At 51.8% G+C, this 16,305-nt stretch overlaps 1 protein-coding gene across 2 annotated transcripts in view; it reads left to right on the top strand.

Moving 5' to 3' along the window:
* Window positions 1-16,305, top strand: part of AK8 (adenylate kinase 8) — a 118,879-nt gene that overhangs the window by 50,464 nt on the left and 52,110 nt on the right. For both annotated transcript variants that reach the window (XM_069474779.1, XM_069474778.1), the window contains one exon: window positions 1,971-2,060. In XM_069474779.1, coding sequence (XP_069330880.1) covers window positions 1,971-2,060 — 90 coding nt within the window. The remainder of the gene's footprint in view (window positions 1-1,970; window positions 2,061-16,305) is intronic.

Raw genomic sequence — 16,305 nt, 5'->3', positions numbered from 1 at the left:
GTTGAGACTAGAGTGTTCTTACTCTAGGGCTAGCTGCAGAGAGGTGGGGAACCTGCAGCCTTCTGATTTCAAGATTCTTCTATTTTAAGCACCAAAGGAGGCAAGAAAAGCTTTATCTTTCTCTGCTGCACCCCTTTTAATAGAAGGGTTGGTTCTGCAAAATTTGAATTAGGTCAAAAGTCCACACTTCAGGATCTAGAAGGCCACATTTTGCCTTAAGGCCACAGGTTCCCCAACCCTGTAAGGTGTGGCCTTCCTGGAGTCTCAGCCGAGTATCGGGTGTTCAGCAGGGTCTCTCACGTTGGCTGTCGCTGTCGAATGCCAGCATCTCCGGCGCTGTGTGAATTCCATTCGGCTCGCAGCTTCCCAGCCACCTTTCTCTGCCAGGCCCTCTGGAGGCTCACCCTGCACATGGGCTGGGTTTGTACTGACAAAGATCCAGTGAGTCCCCGTGGGATTTTGGGAACTCCTTCCCTGCACAGCTCCTTCCCCTCCATCACCTTGTTCCCCAGACTCTAGCTACCTCAAAGCCCCAAGCTCCTATCTTTGTTCCCTCCGCCCAGCGAGCTGCCGCTCCATTCAGGTTGCAGTTCTCCTGTGCCGTGGCTTGGAAACTGCCCAACGGTAGAAATCCAGGGCTTGTTTTGTGTGTTTCCCTCTCTCAGGAATGACACACTTGTTCTGCCTGTTGCCCAGTGACTCAAAAGAATTTGCTTCGTATGTTTTGTTCAGTTTCATGGCTTTCTGTAAGAGACGTTAAATATGGTACCTGTTACTCCTTCATGGTCAGAGCAGACCTGGGTTTGGATCCCAGCTCTGCCCTTACTGGCTTGTGACCTAGAACAGGTTACTTACCTCTTTGAGTCTCAGTTTCCTTGTCTAAAAAGCAACAGGTTGTTGCGAGGGCTGAGTAAGACAAAGCACTCTTAGCACGGCGCTTGGCATATAGAAGGGTCTCAGTTGCCATCAGCCTTGATTCTTACATTTCTTTTGCCAGTGCAGCTGCCAACTACTTTGGATTAAATCACTGCTGTCATCTGCATAGTGATTAAGCATATCATTGTTGAGGAATAAAGTTTTGGTGATGGTAGTTGTCTTAAACATTCATGTTATCTAGTTAATTTTAGGGTGGTTTTTAGTATCTTTAGTACAGACAGAAAACTCCTGCGCACTAAAGGTAAGAAAACCAGGAGTGTGCAATTAACAACTCACAGAAATACAGCTTAAATCTTCTGGCTTTGGCTAGAGGGCGTTCAGAGCCAGGGAGACGACAGCCTGGGTTTACTCGTTCAGCACTCGTTGCCCAGCCCCCGGCTCGGGGCTAGAGACACAGTGGGGGCATGAGAGGAAGGAGGAGGGCTCCTGCGTGCAGCAAACACGCTTCCAAAGGCGGGCAGCGGCAACTGGCCGGGTAACTCTAGCATGGTGTGTTGTAGTTACGGGTCAGTGCACTTGGTATGTAAACTGATCCCATCTCATGGGCCCACTGTCCCGAGGAGACACCTTGCCAATGGGAAGGGCTGTGGAGGCAACACACTTCGCCGCCCCCACGGTGTCGTAACAGTGTGGACGCACTGGTGGCACGTCACTCAGGGATAGCGGTTCCCGCCCAAATGTTAATCCTCCATAGTGACCCAGAGGGCACCAGGTTCCACTCGGCAATTCCAGGTGTAGCCGGGCCGCGCAGGGGCTTCTCTGCCGGCAGCAGCGTCGTTAGTGTCTTCCCCGTGCCATCGTTTTCACCTGTGTGCTCTGCCAGGTGCGTGCCCGTTCGTTCTGCGTCTCCCTCCTCTTGGTCTCCCAGCTCCGTTTGGCTACTTACTGTCACGTGGACACACACCCACACACAGAAACACCCTTTCACTTCTCTCAGCAACCTTTCCCCCAGCAGGCAGCACGGGGGTCTTTTCCCCTCATTCTTCCTCCTATTTAAAATGTAATGGGTGCCCTTCTGCTCCTCTCCCCCTCAGTCTGCTGCGGGCAACTGCTGAAAGAGGCTGTGGCAGACAAGACGCAGTTCGGCGAGCTCATCCGGCCCTTTTTCGAAAAGGAGATGGCAGGTAGGTCGCGCTTCCCACTCACTGCCATGACCTTACCGGCTCCGTCCGTGGGAGGCTGTCTGAGCATCTGGGGGCTCAACATTGGGGAAAACGGCCAAGAAATGGGAACCGGGCTCTCTCGTGGGCCGAGGCTCCGTTGCTCGCTGCTTGGTGCGGCCTCGTGGTGTGCACACCTGGTCTCAAGGGAGGTGGTGTGTGGATGGGGCGGGGTCACACTGTGGTTTAGAGTGTTCCCGTTTCTCAGGAACGTTTGCTGGTCATAACCGATAGCCCTTAAAATTGAGAGCCAGGAGAGGCCACAGAGCTTCTCACGTCCTTTATTATTTGTTATACAAAAACATTGTGGGCAAATATTCCAATGTAATGAGCAGTCAGAAGCCAGAAGTTGCAGGCAGCCTTGCAGGTGTGAGGGCTGACTGGCACTGGGCCTCGGGGACTTGGATGCTCACCTGCTTGCTCGGGAGCAGAACCGGATGATCTTTCCAGGCCCTCTTGACAGTCTACACTCTGAAAGCATTCCCAGGATCCGGCCCCAGCAAGGGCGCTTTCGAGACCATTTCAGTCCAGCTTCCTGAGTCTGAATGAGCCTTGGGAAGGAACCCAGCTGCTAAGTCTACACAGCTAGTTCCTGGCTGGGCTGCTCTAGACCCTCCATTTGCTCCCTGGGCGGTGGATTTTCCACTCACCCACATCTTCTTCTCTTGCATAAAGTGCTGAGGCTCCTCTGTGCTATCAGTACAAGCTCAGCTATCCAGGCTGGTTGAACGTATGCTTATTGTGAAGAAAATCAACCCCGCAAAAAGCTGCCATTATAGCGAGCCATGTGGGCGTTGGCTGGGACACCCTCCCTGCAGAAGCTCAGCACCTTCTGCTGCCATTTTCTAGAGAGAGCAAGTGGATAAGGAAGCATTTGAGAACAGGCTGAAAGGGTCCCCGGGGAGACATCCTGGCCAGCTCTCCCAAGCCCCTCCTTAAGATGTCCTAGTCCCCAGGGTGAAGTTCAAGGGGGGCAAAGTAGGATCCGTCAGACACAAAGCCCTGTGTAGGGGTATGTCCGTGGGTGAATCCGTTCCTGGGTCACTACGGTGGTCCATAGAATGAGATGGAAGCAGGAGGCACTGGGGAGGGTAAAAACCAGTGTGAGCTTTGGTGCCTCCCAGTCTGGGTCAGATTCCAGTGCCGCCGCCCCAGCCATGTGGCCCCAAGAAACCACCTTTGCCCTTCTTGAAGCCCCCAGCTTCTTGATGGTGGGATGGACATAGGAATCCGTGCGTGCGGGGTTGTCGTGAGGCCAGACTGTAATGTACAGGTGTGGTGCCTGGGAGGCTCGCCGCAGGGCAGCTGCTGTTACTAGGAAGTCCCAGCAGCAGCAGCGGCAGAACACCTGATGTATCCCCAAGCATAATTTCTCTCCACCCATGCCAGATTCCCACTTACTGGGGTGGTGGTGGTGATCATCACCCTACAGAATTTATTCAATTATCTGTTGAATAAGGAATGAATGAGATACCAAATTAACATAGACTTATGTAGTATTAAATTTTGCTGGTAATTTAATTCCCCACTAAAAAGCATCTAGTGGTTCAGAAAGAAAGACAATGACCAGGCAAATGAAGCAGTGTTAATCACCGGCGAATCCTGGGGAAGGGTATGCAGGGATTCTTTGACTCTTCTTGCAGCTTTCCTGTATGTTTGAATTTTATTTCAAAATATAAAATTACAAAAAGTAAACATTTAGGTGGTTTCCAAATTTGCACTCCTTCAATAATATTGTAATGCATACTCTTATTCATGCAAACGTCCCTGGTTATCTTAGGATCAGTTGCGCACGGAGTCAGTGGTAATGCCCATGAGCGACAGTGACGCATGATACTGCACTGCCGCACGGTCCTGCCATCGGCGGGTGTGAGCACTCGTTTCCTCCGTGGCTTTGCCATCTCTGGGTGTTGCCAGTGTATTTGTTTTCTATCACTTCTGTAACAAACTTAGTGGTTTAGAACAACACAAATTTAGGCCAGGCTCGGTGGCTCACGCCTGTAATCCTAGCACTCTGGGAGGCCCAGGCAGGAGGATCGCTCGAGCTCAGGAGCTCAAGACCAGCCTGAGCAAGAGCGAGACCCTGTCTCTACAAAAGATAGAAAAAATTGGCCAGATGCAGTGGCGAGTATCTGTAGTCCCAGCTACTCGGGAGGCTGAGGCAGGAGGATCACTTGAGCCCAGGACTTTGAGGCTGCAGCGAGCTATGATGATGCCACAGCACTCTATCCTGGGTGACAGCGAGACTCTGTCTCAAAAAAAAAAAAAAAAAAAAAGAATAACATAAGTTTATCTCACAGTTCTGGAGACCAGAAATCCTAAAATCAAGGTGTTAGCAGAGCTGTTTCCTTCCTGAGGCACTGAGGAAAAATTCATTTCCTCGCTGACGTCTAGAGGCTCCTGCATCCCTTGGCTCACGGCCTCTTCCTCTGTCTTCAAAGCCAGCAGAGTAGTGTCTTCGATGTCTGTCTCTGACCTCTGCTTCTGTTGTCACATCTCCTTCTCTGACTCTGACCTCCTGACTGTGTCTTAGGAAGACCCTTGGGGTTACGCTGGGCCCACCTAGATAACCTGGGATGATCCCCCATCTCAAAGTCCTTAACTTCATCACAGTTGCACGTCAGGTGACATACTCACAGGTACCGGTGATGAGGATGTGGACATCTTTTTTGTGGGGAGGGAGGCATTAGTCTACCTACTGCAGCCAGTCATTTGGGTCTTTGTTGATTTGTTAGGTGACAAAGACTTATTTCTTTTTAATTGTGGTTTTTTGATTATTAACGAGGTTGGTAAATTTGAACATATTTTCATAAGATAATTGGTCATGCATATTTTATCTTTTGTAAACTGCCTCCTTACAGCCTTGGGCTATTAACTTATTTTACCCTTTGCCCATTTTCCAAGTAAGCTATTTTTTTGTCTTAATTCATCTGTAAGTGCTCTTTGCATATTGGGGTTGTCTAGCTTTTTCCATTAATTTGTCTTTATACCTATATTCTATATTTTATCTCTACATTTCAAGGCACGTTATAACCTTGTAGTTTTAGCATTTGTTTGGGCAAAGAACCATGAGTCATCACAGCCCTTTGGTTCTCAGACTTCCTGGAATGTCATGGTCACTGAGGAGGTCGTGTGGTCACATTAGAATGTTGATTCTTTAGGGGGTCATGAAGCCCATGGCCTTCGTGTTTTCTTCCTCCACCTCCTCACCGTTTGACAGGCAGGCTTATCTTCCTTTGTCTTGCAAGGACTTGGGCATTTACAGATCTTTAACCGTCAGATATGAGCGCTATTTTCTTTACTTAATTCAACCCGTATCTTTTGGGTAAATGGGACCTATTGCTAGTTCCATTTATAGAGACAGAAATGAAGTTGCTTGAATCAAAGCACATTAACCTTGTACATAGTCGGCTTAATTCGTCTGCCACTAACCACAAACCCGAGGAGGCCTTTCAGGGGTGGTCCAGATGCAGAGCTGTTTTTGGTTTTGCTTTTTGTTTTTTGATGAATACAAAGGAGATGGACTACGCCTTTCCCAGTTTCCTGTCAAGTTAGTAAGACCTCAATAGCTTCGATCTTCAGTGTTTCATGCTAGAGTTTTTCTTCCACAGCTTTTTGTTTATTTAGACTATGTAGCTCTAGACTTTTGCTCTTTCTACAAAATTAAAGACACAACAACAAGCAATATCATATCTTCCTAACAGAAGCAATAAATTCTGTCATTTCACTAATCCTGATCTCGCCGGGATAACAAAGAATGCATTTACATTCATAACCACTAACAGGGGCTCATTAGTGGCTGCGGAGAAGCCGCCGAGAAAACCATCGCGCTCGGCTCGTGGAGGAGACGCGCTGGAACCACCCGGGTCTGGTGGGGCCCACTTCACTTCCAGCCGAAACAGGAAGAAAATTTAAATGATTCTCGACAGGATTTGGTTTTGAAGGGAAGGTCAGCCCGAGTAAGGGAAGCCTGCTTAGCCAACCACAGCCTTGCTCGTTTCTGAGTAACTGCAGTTGGTGGCCTGGCTGAGGCCCCCGGCTTCCCAAATGGAGCATCGGTGACATCTATGACTCGGGGGCCCTCTAGCCTGCCGGTGTGCCACTGTTTGGGTTTTAGGGGTGGTGATGAACCACATCCCTTCCCCACACCCTGGGCTCTGAACCCGTTAGGAGTCAGACCCCAGAGTTTGCTGGAAGCATGGAATGGAGAAATGGTGGAATCCCAGGTCATGGGTGGGCTTCCTGACCCACCCCTCCAAGGCCAGGCCTGGGGACAAGCCACCCAATAAATGGCCACACCCCAATGGTGGGGACCAAGAGGTGGGACCCCAGACCTGCGCCAGGAAGAGCCCTGACTGAGAGGAGGCAGGAGGGGAAGGGAATCCCTCCACGTTGTGGGCGAGGGCCAGCAAGCAGAGCATGGGGGGGAGGGGCCAGTCCTCTGGGCGACTGTCCTCCCTGGGAGGGGGAAGGCAAAGGGCAGAGGGACAGTGGAATTCATCTTCCCAGCGCTGCCCTGGGACCAGACGGCCCCTCCTGGAGAGGTTGGTACATCCCCCAACACTTTCAGAGCTTCTAGACGAGGGAGCCAGCCAATGGCTGCTCCTCCGTCCACTGAGGCATCCCAGCTTTCTGTCTTCAACATCGTAGGCGGATTTCAGATATCTCTGCCCTGGGTGCGGGCAGCGTTCCTGAGAACAGGGGGAAGCACCCGCCATTGCGCTGCGTGCAAGGAGCTTTCCCACGTGAAATCTGCAAGGCTGCACGGTGCAGGGAGCTCCCAACAGAGCAAAGATTATGATAAGGACTGTGGGCCAGAGGCCCCTGGCATCTCTGCGCTAACAGATGTCACTGCTGGGGCTTCCTACCGTCCTAGCCACTGGCGTGGAAAGCTCACCCTCCCATCCCCCAAGCCAGGCAGCGTGGGTTCCTCCGGGGGCCGCGCCTTACTGTCCTCTGAGTGCCGGGCCGCCTCCGCTGGGTGCTCTGCTCTGCCCGTGGCCTGGCTCTGGCCCCGAGACCACCCTTCTTTCCTGCGAGCCCTGCCAGTGCGGGCTGCTGCCCTCTCTCCACTCACCTTGGAGCTGCGCACCCCAGAGACGTGTGGCTTTGTAACGGTTGTGCCTCTTTGCCACCCTCGCAGTCGTCACCGCCATCACTGGCTCTGCTGAACAGATCCAGATGTCATCTTTTCCCCGTGGAGCCACTTGCTCTTATCTCCCCACTCCAGGCCTCACGATGTCCCAGCCGTGACCTCTGTAGACTTCGTTATGTTCTTTTTTTGTCCTCACAGGTGCTGCCAACACCTCCTCCTTTCGAATCAGCAGCAAAATTAATAACTGTGCTGTTTCCCCTCCTTCCACATTTACTGGGCAAGGGACTCCAGGGCCCCCGTCTTAGCGCATCTTCAGTCCCTTGATCCTGGGCGCTTGGCGACGGTGCCGTGGTCAGAGGGCTGGGGAGGTGCTTATTCTGTGCCCTGGACTTTGAAATATGTAGGTCTGGCCTCCTAAACTCGTTCTGACTCGAGCTGCAGCGAACAGAACAAATTTATTCCCCAGGGCTCCGCACGCGCGCTCTGTATGCAGGCAACTTCCATTACCGCCGACGGGCGTGCGCGCCACAGACGGCAAACAGGGTTGCGCTTCACTCAGGCAGCCTCAGTGGCTGGGAAGCACCTGTCACTTCTACACTGGAACAAAACAAGCAACAACTATTCTGGGCTTTTGGAAAAATAAGTTCTCAGCTGTTTCTGTATCATTTAACATGAGGTGGTCGGCGCCGACGGAGACGGATTCCACCGCCGCTGGGTGCGTGGCCATGCCGATGTTCTTCTCGCTCCGAAACCGAGCAAAGGAGCTGCTGGACCTCACGTCTCTGCTTACGTCGGTGGTGTCTCCCAGTGGCCGCCATCCCCAGACGCGCCCCTTCCCCAGGGCCTCATTCCTTCCAGAGGGTTTTTGTGAAATTTCTGAATTCTAGAGAGCCAGACCTTTCCATGGAAATTATCTATTCTGTGTTTGTTGAGGTGTCTGGTTTTTCATTGTTTTCTTTATTATTATTATTTCTTATTTCAAAATGTTAAGAGGTACAAATGTATTTGTCACATGGATCGCTTTTATGACACTTGAGTCAGGGCTGTTAAGTGTGCCCATCACCCGAAGAGTGGTCATTGTACCCGTTAGGTAGGTTTTTGCCACTCAATTTTCTCTTAGTATAAAAACCCACCCTGCTCATCAGCCTCACTGTGTTGTTCAAACTCACCCATCATGAAGAAGTCTACTCTGTTCTGTTTTTAGCTCTTCTCATGGAAATTTCAGCCTTCAGTTAGGGCCCAGGGGCAACTGATGGCAGATGTAACCTGCTTCCGATTGTTGGGCCTGATTCGTGATACGACCGCCGTCTCTTTGGTTCAGAGGGTTGGCTCCTACGCCGGCTCTGGTAACCGTTTTCATTCTCACACATTGCTGGGACTTTCTCTCGAGAACGGCTACCCAGGGACGAGATTAAAAATAGCCAGACGTGTTGGAACTGTATGGTCAGGCGCCCACCAGCGAGGGCATGGTCCCAGGAGTGGGTTTTTTGAGTTAGACTCTAGCGTTTCGTACCTCCCATTTCTCCAGGAGTGGAGAACCACACATTCCAGTACCTGCCCTGCCCCCAGCTCATTGGCCCAGGTACAACGAGCCCCTGATTGACCTGCCCCTGGGACCCTGCCCTGCCAGCATCTCCCCAACAGCTAAAGCATTAATAGTTCAGTTATCGGAAGGCCCAAATTCCTTGGTGCACACTAGACATATACAGTGCTTACTTTCAGGTGAGAAGACAGCTATTTAATTGGCAGTAACTTTCCCCTAAAAGCGAAAGTCCTAGTGTGTCGAAAAGATAACGTGGAAGACAGATCATTATCGAGTGTTACCTGTGCCCCCTCCCGCACATCCCTGTTTTCCTAAATATTTCTGTCTGGAGAAGGTCCCTCATGGCCTAATAGAACCGGGGAAGAGGCGGGAGATTTGAGGGAGATTCGAGGCTCTAATTTGCACCCTTTCTGGTAATGAGACCTCACCCTAGCAAATGCAGGCATCCTAACACAAACAAGCCAAACCAGCCCTAAATTGGGATGATTACGAGCATTTTCGAGAGCCTTCCACGAGTCCAGATCCCAGGAGGCTTGGATCAGAGCTCAGCTGAAGTGCTTCGTTTTTTAGGGGGAATTAATATTCTTATCACTAAATGCACACTAAAGATTCGACAATAGACCAGCTTTTCTCTTTTGTTAAAAACTTGCAAGGAGTTGCTGAGTTGAAAGACAAAATAAATCTCCCCATCTGAGGAGGTAAGCGGAATGTTATTTCTTGTTTTTAGCAGAGCAGCCTCAGTGAGCTGCAAGCTGTCTTCCCGCGGAGGGGAGACCCTGAGGGACCTCTGCCCGTTTCCAGCAAGTCTTTGCATGTGGTGTGTTTGTACTAGCTGAAGACAGCGCATGGCTCTCTAAATAATTTACAAGTTGATTAATAGACTCACAGGGGTATAATTAGAAGAGGGAGAGACAGTGGGTACAGTAACCGGTACAGTGCTTGGGGGAACAGGAGCCTTTATTTTTTTAAAGAAACTTTCTAGGGTGCTGGGCGTTTGAAGATAAGTTGGGAAGAGCTCAGTGCCTCTTCTCTTTTGAAGTGGAAATAGGACAGTTTGAATCCGTCGAGTTTAATTTTTCACAAGCTTTAGGGGCCCCGCAGTGCAACTCTCTTTTTATTATTGAAAAAATTCTACATTTTTCTTTCATTTTTCTGTGCACACACACACACACACACACACACACAGTCCAGGCAGTAAGTAATAAACACATTAATTTACTTTTTTATTCAACGTGGATTTTTTTCTGCTTTGCCTCCCCAGATGTCGGGCTCGGTCCCTCTGGCGCCCTCCACCCGGAGCCCCCACGGCAGGGTGGCCTGGAGGTGGATCAATGGATGCCCCCTGTAATTTATGCATTTAGAGGACCCCTCGCCTCGGTCTGACAATGCTTTTGAAGTAGCTCCTTTTTTCAAGTCAAACTTTTGACTTTTCCGCTGGGACTGCTACAAAGATTTCCTTATGGAAAATAGGGAGGAGTCTTTTCCAGCCCCAGAGAAAGCCATGGCGAGACAGCCAAACAGAGCGGCAGGTATGAGGGGTGTCTGCGCTCTGAGGGCAGAGGGCGCGGTAGCAAGGGCAGGGAGACGTGGGGAGTCGGCTCCCTGTTTGTCCACAGGGCCCCCCCCCCCCACCGAGGACCCCTCTTCTTGTTTTTTTAAACCAGATTTTCGTTACAAAAGTGCACATTGTCTTTCTACAGTATCAAAATGATGCTTTGCCAGGGGTGCAGCACCTGTCACCAAAAGCTTCTTATTCAATGGCTGGTCCAGTAGGGAAACTGAGGCAACAAGGGACACTTGATTTATTCATGCATCTGTTCAGTTGAAATTCTCTCCCCAGCAAGAGTGGGCGCTGTGGGAGCAGGGGCCAGGTCCAGCTTGTGTCGCGCTGTTTGTCACCCGGCTGGGCCCACCACAGGGGAGCAGCCACAGATTTTCTTGCTGGACTGAATGTTTACTGAGCGCTTGTGATGTGTCAGGCATCCAGATCGCAAAGCGAAACCAAACCCAACCCAGACATTTCTGGGAAGTCCAAGGAGAGCCCAGAGTACACAGTGTCATCCCTGCTCTGATCAGAGCTTCTGGAAGCGTTTCCCTCTCCACCGGCAGCCCCAGTGGCCTCAGAGAAGAACAAAACCTCCAGCCCACTCAGCCGTGAAATCGCCTCTGACAGGCCCGACCCTGGAGGCCGGCCCTGCTCCTCTCGCCGGGCGGTCTCCTGGCGCAGCGTCCGGGCAGCCCCTGGCACGGCCAGCGCTGCACTCGTGCGCCTCACAGACCCCGAAAGGCAGGGGCAGCTTGAAGCCCCTTTGCCTCTGGAAACGTCCTCAGCTGACGGGAGCTGACACCGGTTCCTTCTCGTCAGGCTGTGAGTGGGGCTGACAGATGAGGCGGCAGGGCCTGATGAGGACATTGGGGGGGGGGGTTCCCCTAGCGGCCCTCTGCGGCCCCGACACCTACAGTCAGGGACATAGGATTTGTTGGGGTTTGTCACCTAGAAGCCATCACCGAGGTTGCGGAGGGAGGGAAGCCCGGGGACCTGTCTGCGCTGCCCAGGGTGGCGAGGGGGCAGTGATGGTGGTGGATGACAGGGGCGCTGGGCAGAGAAGGTGGTGGCAAGGTGGGGACAGGCAGACACAGGAGGTGGAGGGGTGGGGCAGAGCCTCCCCAGAGTACAGAGGAGGATCCTCTTCCCATCCTCCCTCCCTGGAGGTACCCGTGGGAGCCAGGGGAGGGAGAACCTTCTCTCACCTCTCACCTCAGACCGCTTCTGATTTACCCTGTCCGTGATCTTGACTGCTAGGACTCTCATCTCCTTCAGGCTTTGGTTGGTTTACTGGGAAATAAGATGGACCTCGTTTGGGACCCCTCCCTACCGAAGAATCCCCCGTTGCTGCCCGTGCGCTGTCTGCCTGACCACAGGGTGGGGGTGGGTAGGCGACTCCCCAGTCCCAGCCCCAGCGTGGCTCATGGTGGAGCTCAGCTGATGTTTGTGAATGAACGGGTGAGCATGTGGCATTTGACCTGGGTCCCTGTGGTGTGGACAGCACCAGGCAGGCCCACCCTCTGGTATCTGGGGCCCAGACGCTGCCCTCTGATGCCTACATTTCTGTATAGGTGAGACCCCGTTAGTCTTGAAGGAACAAAGAAGGGACAGGTGACAGAAGGGAACTTGCAGCCTGGTAGAGGCTGCGGTTACGGGTGCGGCTCTAGAATCATGCAGAATTGGTTCCAGGTCGCACTGCCCCTTCCCAGCTGTGGGACCCTGGGCAAGCCACTCACCTGTCAGAGCTCCCTTCAGTCCCCATCTACAAGGTGAGCTTTCATAGTATCAAATGCATGGGCTTCTTTGTGTATACAATGACTGGTATCTATAGAAAGTTTAGCACCATGCATGGCACAACCACAACAATTATTGATTACTTACTATTAGTAGCAGTAATGGAGTTGTCCTCATCATCATAGTAGTAGTTGTAATGTTGGTGGTAGCAAGTCCTGTTGGGTAATATGCATACTTCGTATATGGATTTTTGGATATCTCATTCTTTTCCTGTGATTGTTCCCAGCTTTGGTGCCTGGTCCCTGTGGCAGCTGGGAACTGGCAACGCTCCGGTTTGCCATAACCCTGGTGCTCCAATGATCGATGGCAGCGTAACAAGCTAATCCCACCATTTGCTGGCATAAAATGCTGAGTAGTTCATTATGGCCCTGATTTAGTGGGTCAGGATTCGGGCAGGGCATGGCAGGGAGGGCTTGACTCCACTCCACTCTGCACTGACGTGGCCTTAGCTGGCGTGGCTCGAACTGCTAACGAGAACTGGGCTGGCTCATCTGGGGACCTACGTCTGGATCTTGGTTCTGGTGTCAACTTGGTTCCTTGGTTCATCTCCATGATGCATCTGCCAGGGCTGGTGTGTCCAGGACGGAGTCTTGGTTCCCATGCCTGGTGCCTCTCTCTCTCCTCGGAGCCTCTCCATGTGGCTAGCCCGGCTTCCTCACAGCATGGCAGCCTCAGGCCCATCAATCTTATTGATGGCTGGCTTCCCCTGGAATAAGCATTCCAAGGAAACAGCCCACAGGCAGCAGTGGTTGTGGTGGGAGGCGGGGGTAAGCTTAGGACCTCAGCAATCCCAGAATGCACGTCTGCCTGATTCTGTTCATGGAGCTAGTCGATCAGGCCAGCCCAGAGTCGAGGGGAGGAGGATTGGACATGTGCCCCACCCGCCGTGGGAAGAGTAGCAAAGACGGTGTGGCCATGTTTCATCCGCCACACTGGGGAAGGCTTGATTTGAGCGTTTCAGTTTTGTTCGGGATTGGCTACCTCACGTGCCTATGAGGCAGAACAGCCTCATACATCCTCAGGAGCTGGAGCCACAGGGTGACTTCAGAGGTGCCACCTTGGGGCTTGCTGATGCCTCAGTGACCTTGGAGTCCAAGTGTGTCATTTTAAAGAGGAGGAAAGCCTGGTTGGGAGGTGAAGTGACTCTCCAAAGGGCAGGCTGCAAACGAATGCAGAGTGGAGGGCAGAATTCAGGCCTCCTGTCCTCGTCACAGTGCTCCTTCCAAAGGCAGGTGGGCGGCACGGAGGCCGAGCGAGCAGCCCCAGAGCCGCATAGTCTGGGTTTAAATACCAGCTCCATTAGCTGTTAGCTGTGTGGCCTTGGGCAAGTCATTTCCTCTTTCTGTGCCTTAATTTTCTAATCTGTACAGTGGGATACTGTCACTACTTCTTTCACAGGGTGAAAAATACATGAGTTAATATTTGTATTAGAACAAATACGTGCATAGAACAGCACCAGGCTCGCAGTGTGTACAGTCGCGCACGGACATGTTAAATATGCCATTGTGTCTTTTGCGCCCCAGAAAACTGGGCTCATGGTTTCACTTCGTGCCTTCCCAGAAGCAGTTGTAAGACCTTCTTCTGACAGAATGCGGGGACAACAGCATCCTCACTGCCCCTGAGATATGGGATAAAAAACTGATTTTGAGCATTGAATTCATTAAGACAGAAGGAAAATTGTGTTCCTTAAACTCTTTGATCTGCAGTGTACACGGAGTGAATACATTGCACTTTGAAACAACCCAGTTCACACTCCACCTACCTGACCCCTTCTCGTTTTCCCAGATACTTTCATATTCCATTGAAAACAGGTAAAAATGTACTTTAAGATAAGAATAATTATCAATTCACGCAGTGTGGCTAGCTGAGCATTTCTTTTTCTTTTTCTTTTTTTTTTTTACTTTTTTTTATTATTATTTCAGCATATTGTGGGGGTACAAAAGTTTAGGTTACGTATATTGCCCTTGTCCCCCCTCGAGTCAGAGCTTCAAGCGTGTCCATCCCCTAGACAGTGCATCGCACTCATTATGTATGTATACACTCATCCCCTCCCCCCCACATCTGCCCGACACTTGATTAATGTTATTACTAAATGTGCTCTTAGGTGATGATCAGTGAAACCAATTTGATGGTGAGTACATGTGGTGCTTATTTTTCCATTCTTGGGATACTTCACTTAGTAGAATGAGTTCCAGCTCTATCCAGGAAAATACAAGAGGTGCTATATCACCATTGTTTCTTACAGCTGAGTAGTACTCCATGGTATACATATACCACATTTTATTAATCCACTCAGGTATTGATGGGCACTTGGGTTGTTTCCACAGCTTTGCAATTGTGAATTGTGCTGTAGCTGAGCATTTCTATTAAATAAGTCTTAGTAATTTGCTAAGTGAAGTACCCGTTATTTACAGAAGAGTGTCTACTTTTGGTCTTTTTCTAATCTAAAGCTTCAGTAGAAAGGGACAAATTGAAGAGTCCGCTGTTAGGCAGCTCTGTCTCTCGGCCACGGACATGTCAACGCCGCGGGGGCCGCTAGATCTTGTCCCTGCCTGTTGCCGCGTAGACATGCGAGAAGGCAGGCAGAGCGGGGCTGCGAGGAAAGAGCTGCACAGATGCACCCCCAGGCTAACGTATTAAATACTTCTCTGGGTTTGAAAAAAATCCAGTATAAAAAATTGTTTTCTGGCACCATTGTCTGCCAAGCCATTTTAAATGCTGTGGTTAAGAACCTAAAGAAATCTTAGAAGACATCCATTCCATCTTGTACCTGGGGAACCAAGGCCCGGCAAGACAGGGGCTTGTCTGGGGCAAGTGACTTAAGTTTACCAAAGAGCAATCTAGATCCAGTGGGCTTCACCCACCCTGAAGAATTGCAGGGTGCGGCCCACGCAGCAGTCTCAGTTTGTCCTCGCTCTCCCCATGGGCTTTAGAAACGTTCTGTGTCTTATTAGCGGTCACCTGGGTGCAGCACCCAGGATCGGCCAGCAGGTGGCAGTAAGTCACAAACAAACGGCCGCAGGAAGGGCAGCACCTGGCAGGTCCCGCACTTCACCGCTGTGGGTCCTTCTAAGACACGCAGGATTTCCGGTTACAGCTGCACGGAGGGCGTCCGGGCCCCAGCTGCCGGGAATTAGTGCCATCCGGGAGTGATGATCCCCTGGAAATGGTAGGCGCTTAGCTTTCACTGAGCTTTCACAGGGACAGTAGGTCGGGGGCCTGGGCAAAGCCCCCAGAATTTCTGGGGAGCAGTGTGAGCCCTGCTTCATCCAAGAAGCAGGATGTGTGAAATGGAAATTTAAAACAAAATCAAAGCCACCTTTTTTTTCTCCTGTGCAGTCCTTGTTCTTTTCTAAGATTCTCCCAACCACCTGGTTCCTATTTGGCCCCTTCAGGAGTGGGTGGGTGGGGCCTGGGCCCCGGGGCCTGTGAGCTGTGCTGGGAGCTGGGAGGGGAACGAGAAGGAGCCCTGACCCTCACCTTTCCACTGACTTCAAGGTAGGCTTGAAGAAGGAAAGAAGTTGGAGGGGGTATAGGTGTGTAGGTGTGTGCAGTGGGGAGGGTGTGGGTGTGCAGGTGTGAGCCGTGGGGAGGGTGTGGGTGTGCAGGTGTGAGCCGTGGGGAGGGTGTGGGTGTGCAGGTGTGTGCCGTGGGGAGGGTGTGGGTGTGCAGGTGTGTGCCGTGGGGAGGGTGTGGGTGTGCAGGTGTGTGCCGTGGGGAGGGTGTGGGTGTGCAGGTGTGTGCCGTGGGGAGGGTGTGGGTGTGCAGGTGTGTGCCGTGGGGAGGGTGTGGGTGTGCAGGTGTGAGCAGTGGGGAGGGTGTGGGTGTGTAGGTGTGTGCCGTGGGGAGGGTGTGGGTGTGTAGGTGTGAGCAGTGGGGAGGGTGTGGGTGTGTAGGTGTGAGCAGTGGGAGGGTGTGGGTGTGTAGGTGTGAGCAGTGGGAGGGTGTGGGTGTGTGGGTGTGAGCAGTGGGGAGGGTGTGGGTGTGTAGGTGTGAGCAGTGGGAGGGTGTGGGTGTGTGGGTGTGTGCCGTGGGGAGGGTGTGGGTGTGTGGGTGTGTGCCGTGGGGAGGGTGTGGGTGTGCAGGTGTGTGCCTGGCGTTTTGTGTGTAGATGGGTGTGTATACAGTGTGCCTGTGCTGTGCATGTGGGCGTATGCGCGTGTAGGGCTGTGTGTGGGTGTGTACTGTGGGTATGGAGGTGTGTGCAGGGGCGTTTGTAGGCAAGTGCGTG

This window comes from Eulemur rufifrons, chromosome 7 (assembly GCF_041146395.1).
Source record: "Eulemur rufifrons isolate Redbay chromosome 7, OSU_ERuf_1, whole genome shotgun sequence".
Taxonomy (NCBI): Eukaryota; Metazoa; Chordata; class Mammalia; order Primates; family Lemuridae; genus Eulemur; species Eulemur rufifrons.
The sequence above is the reverse complement of the archived record's forward strand: the minus strand, read 5'-3'. Positions and strand labels throughout refer to the sequence as shown.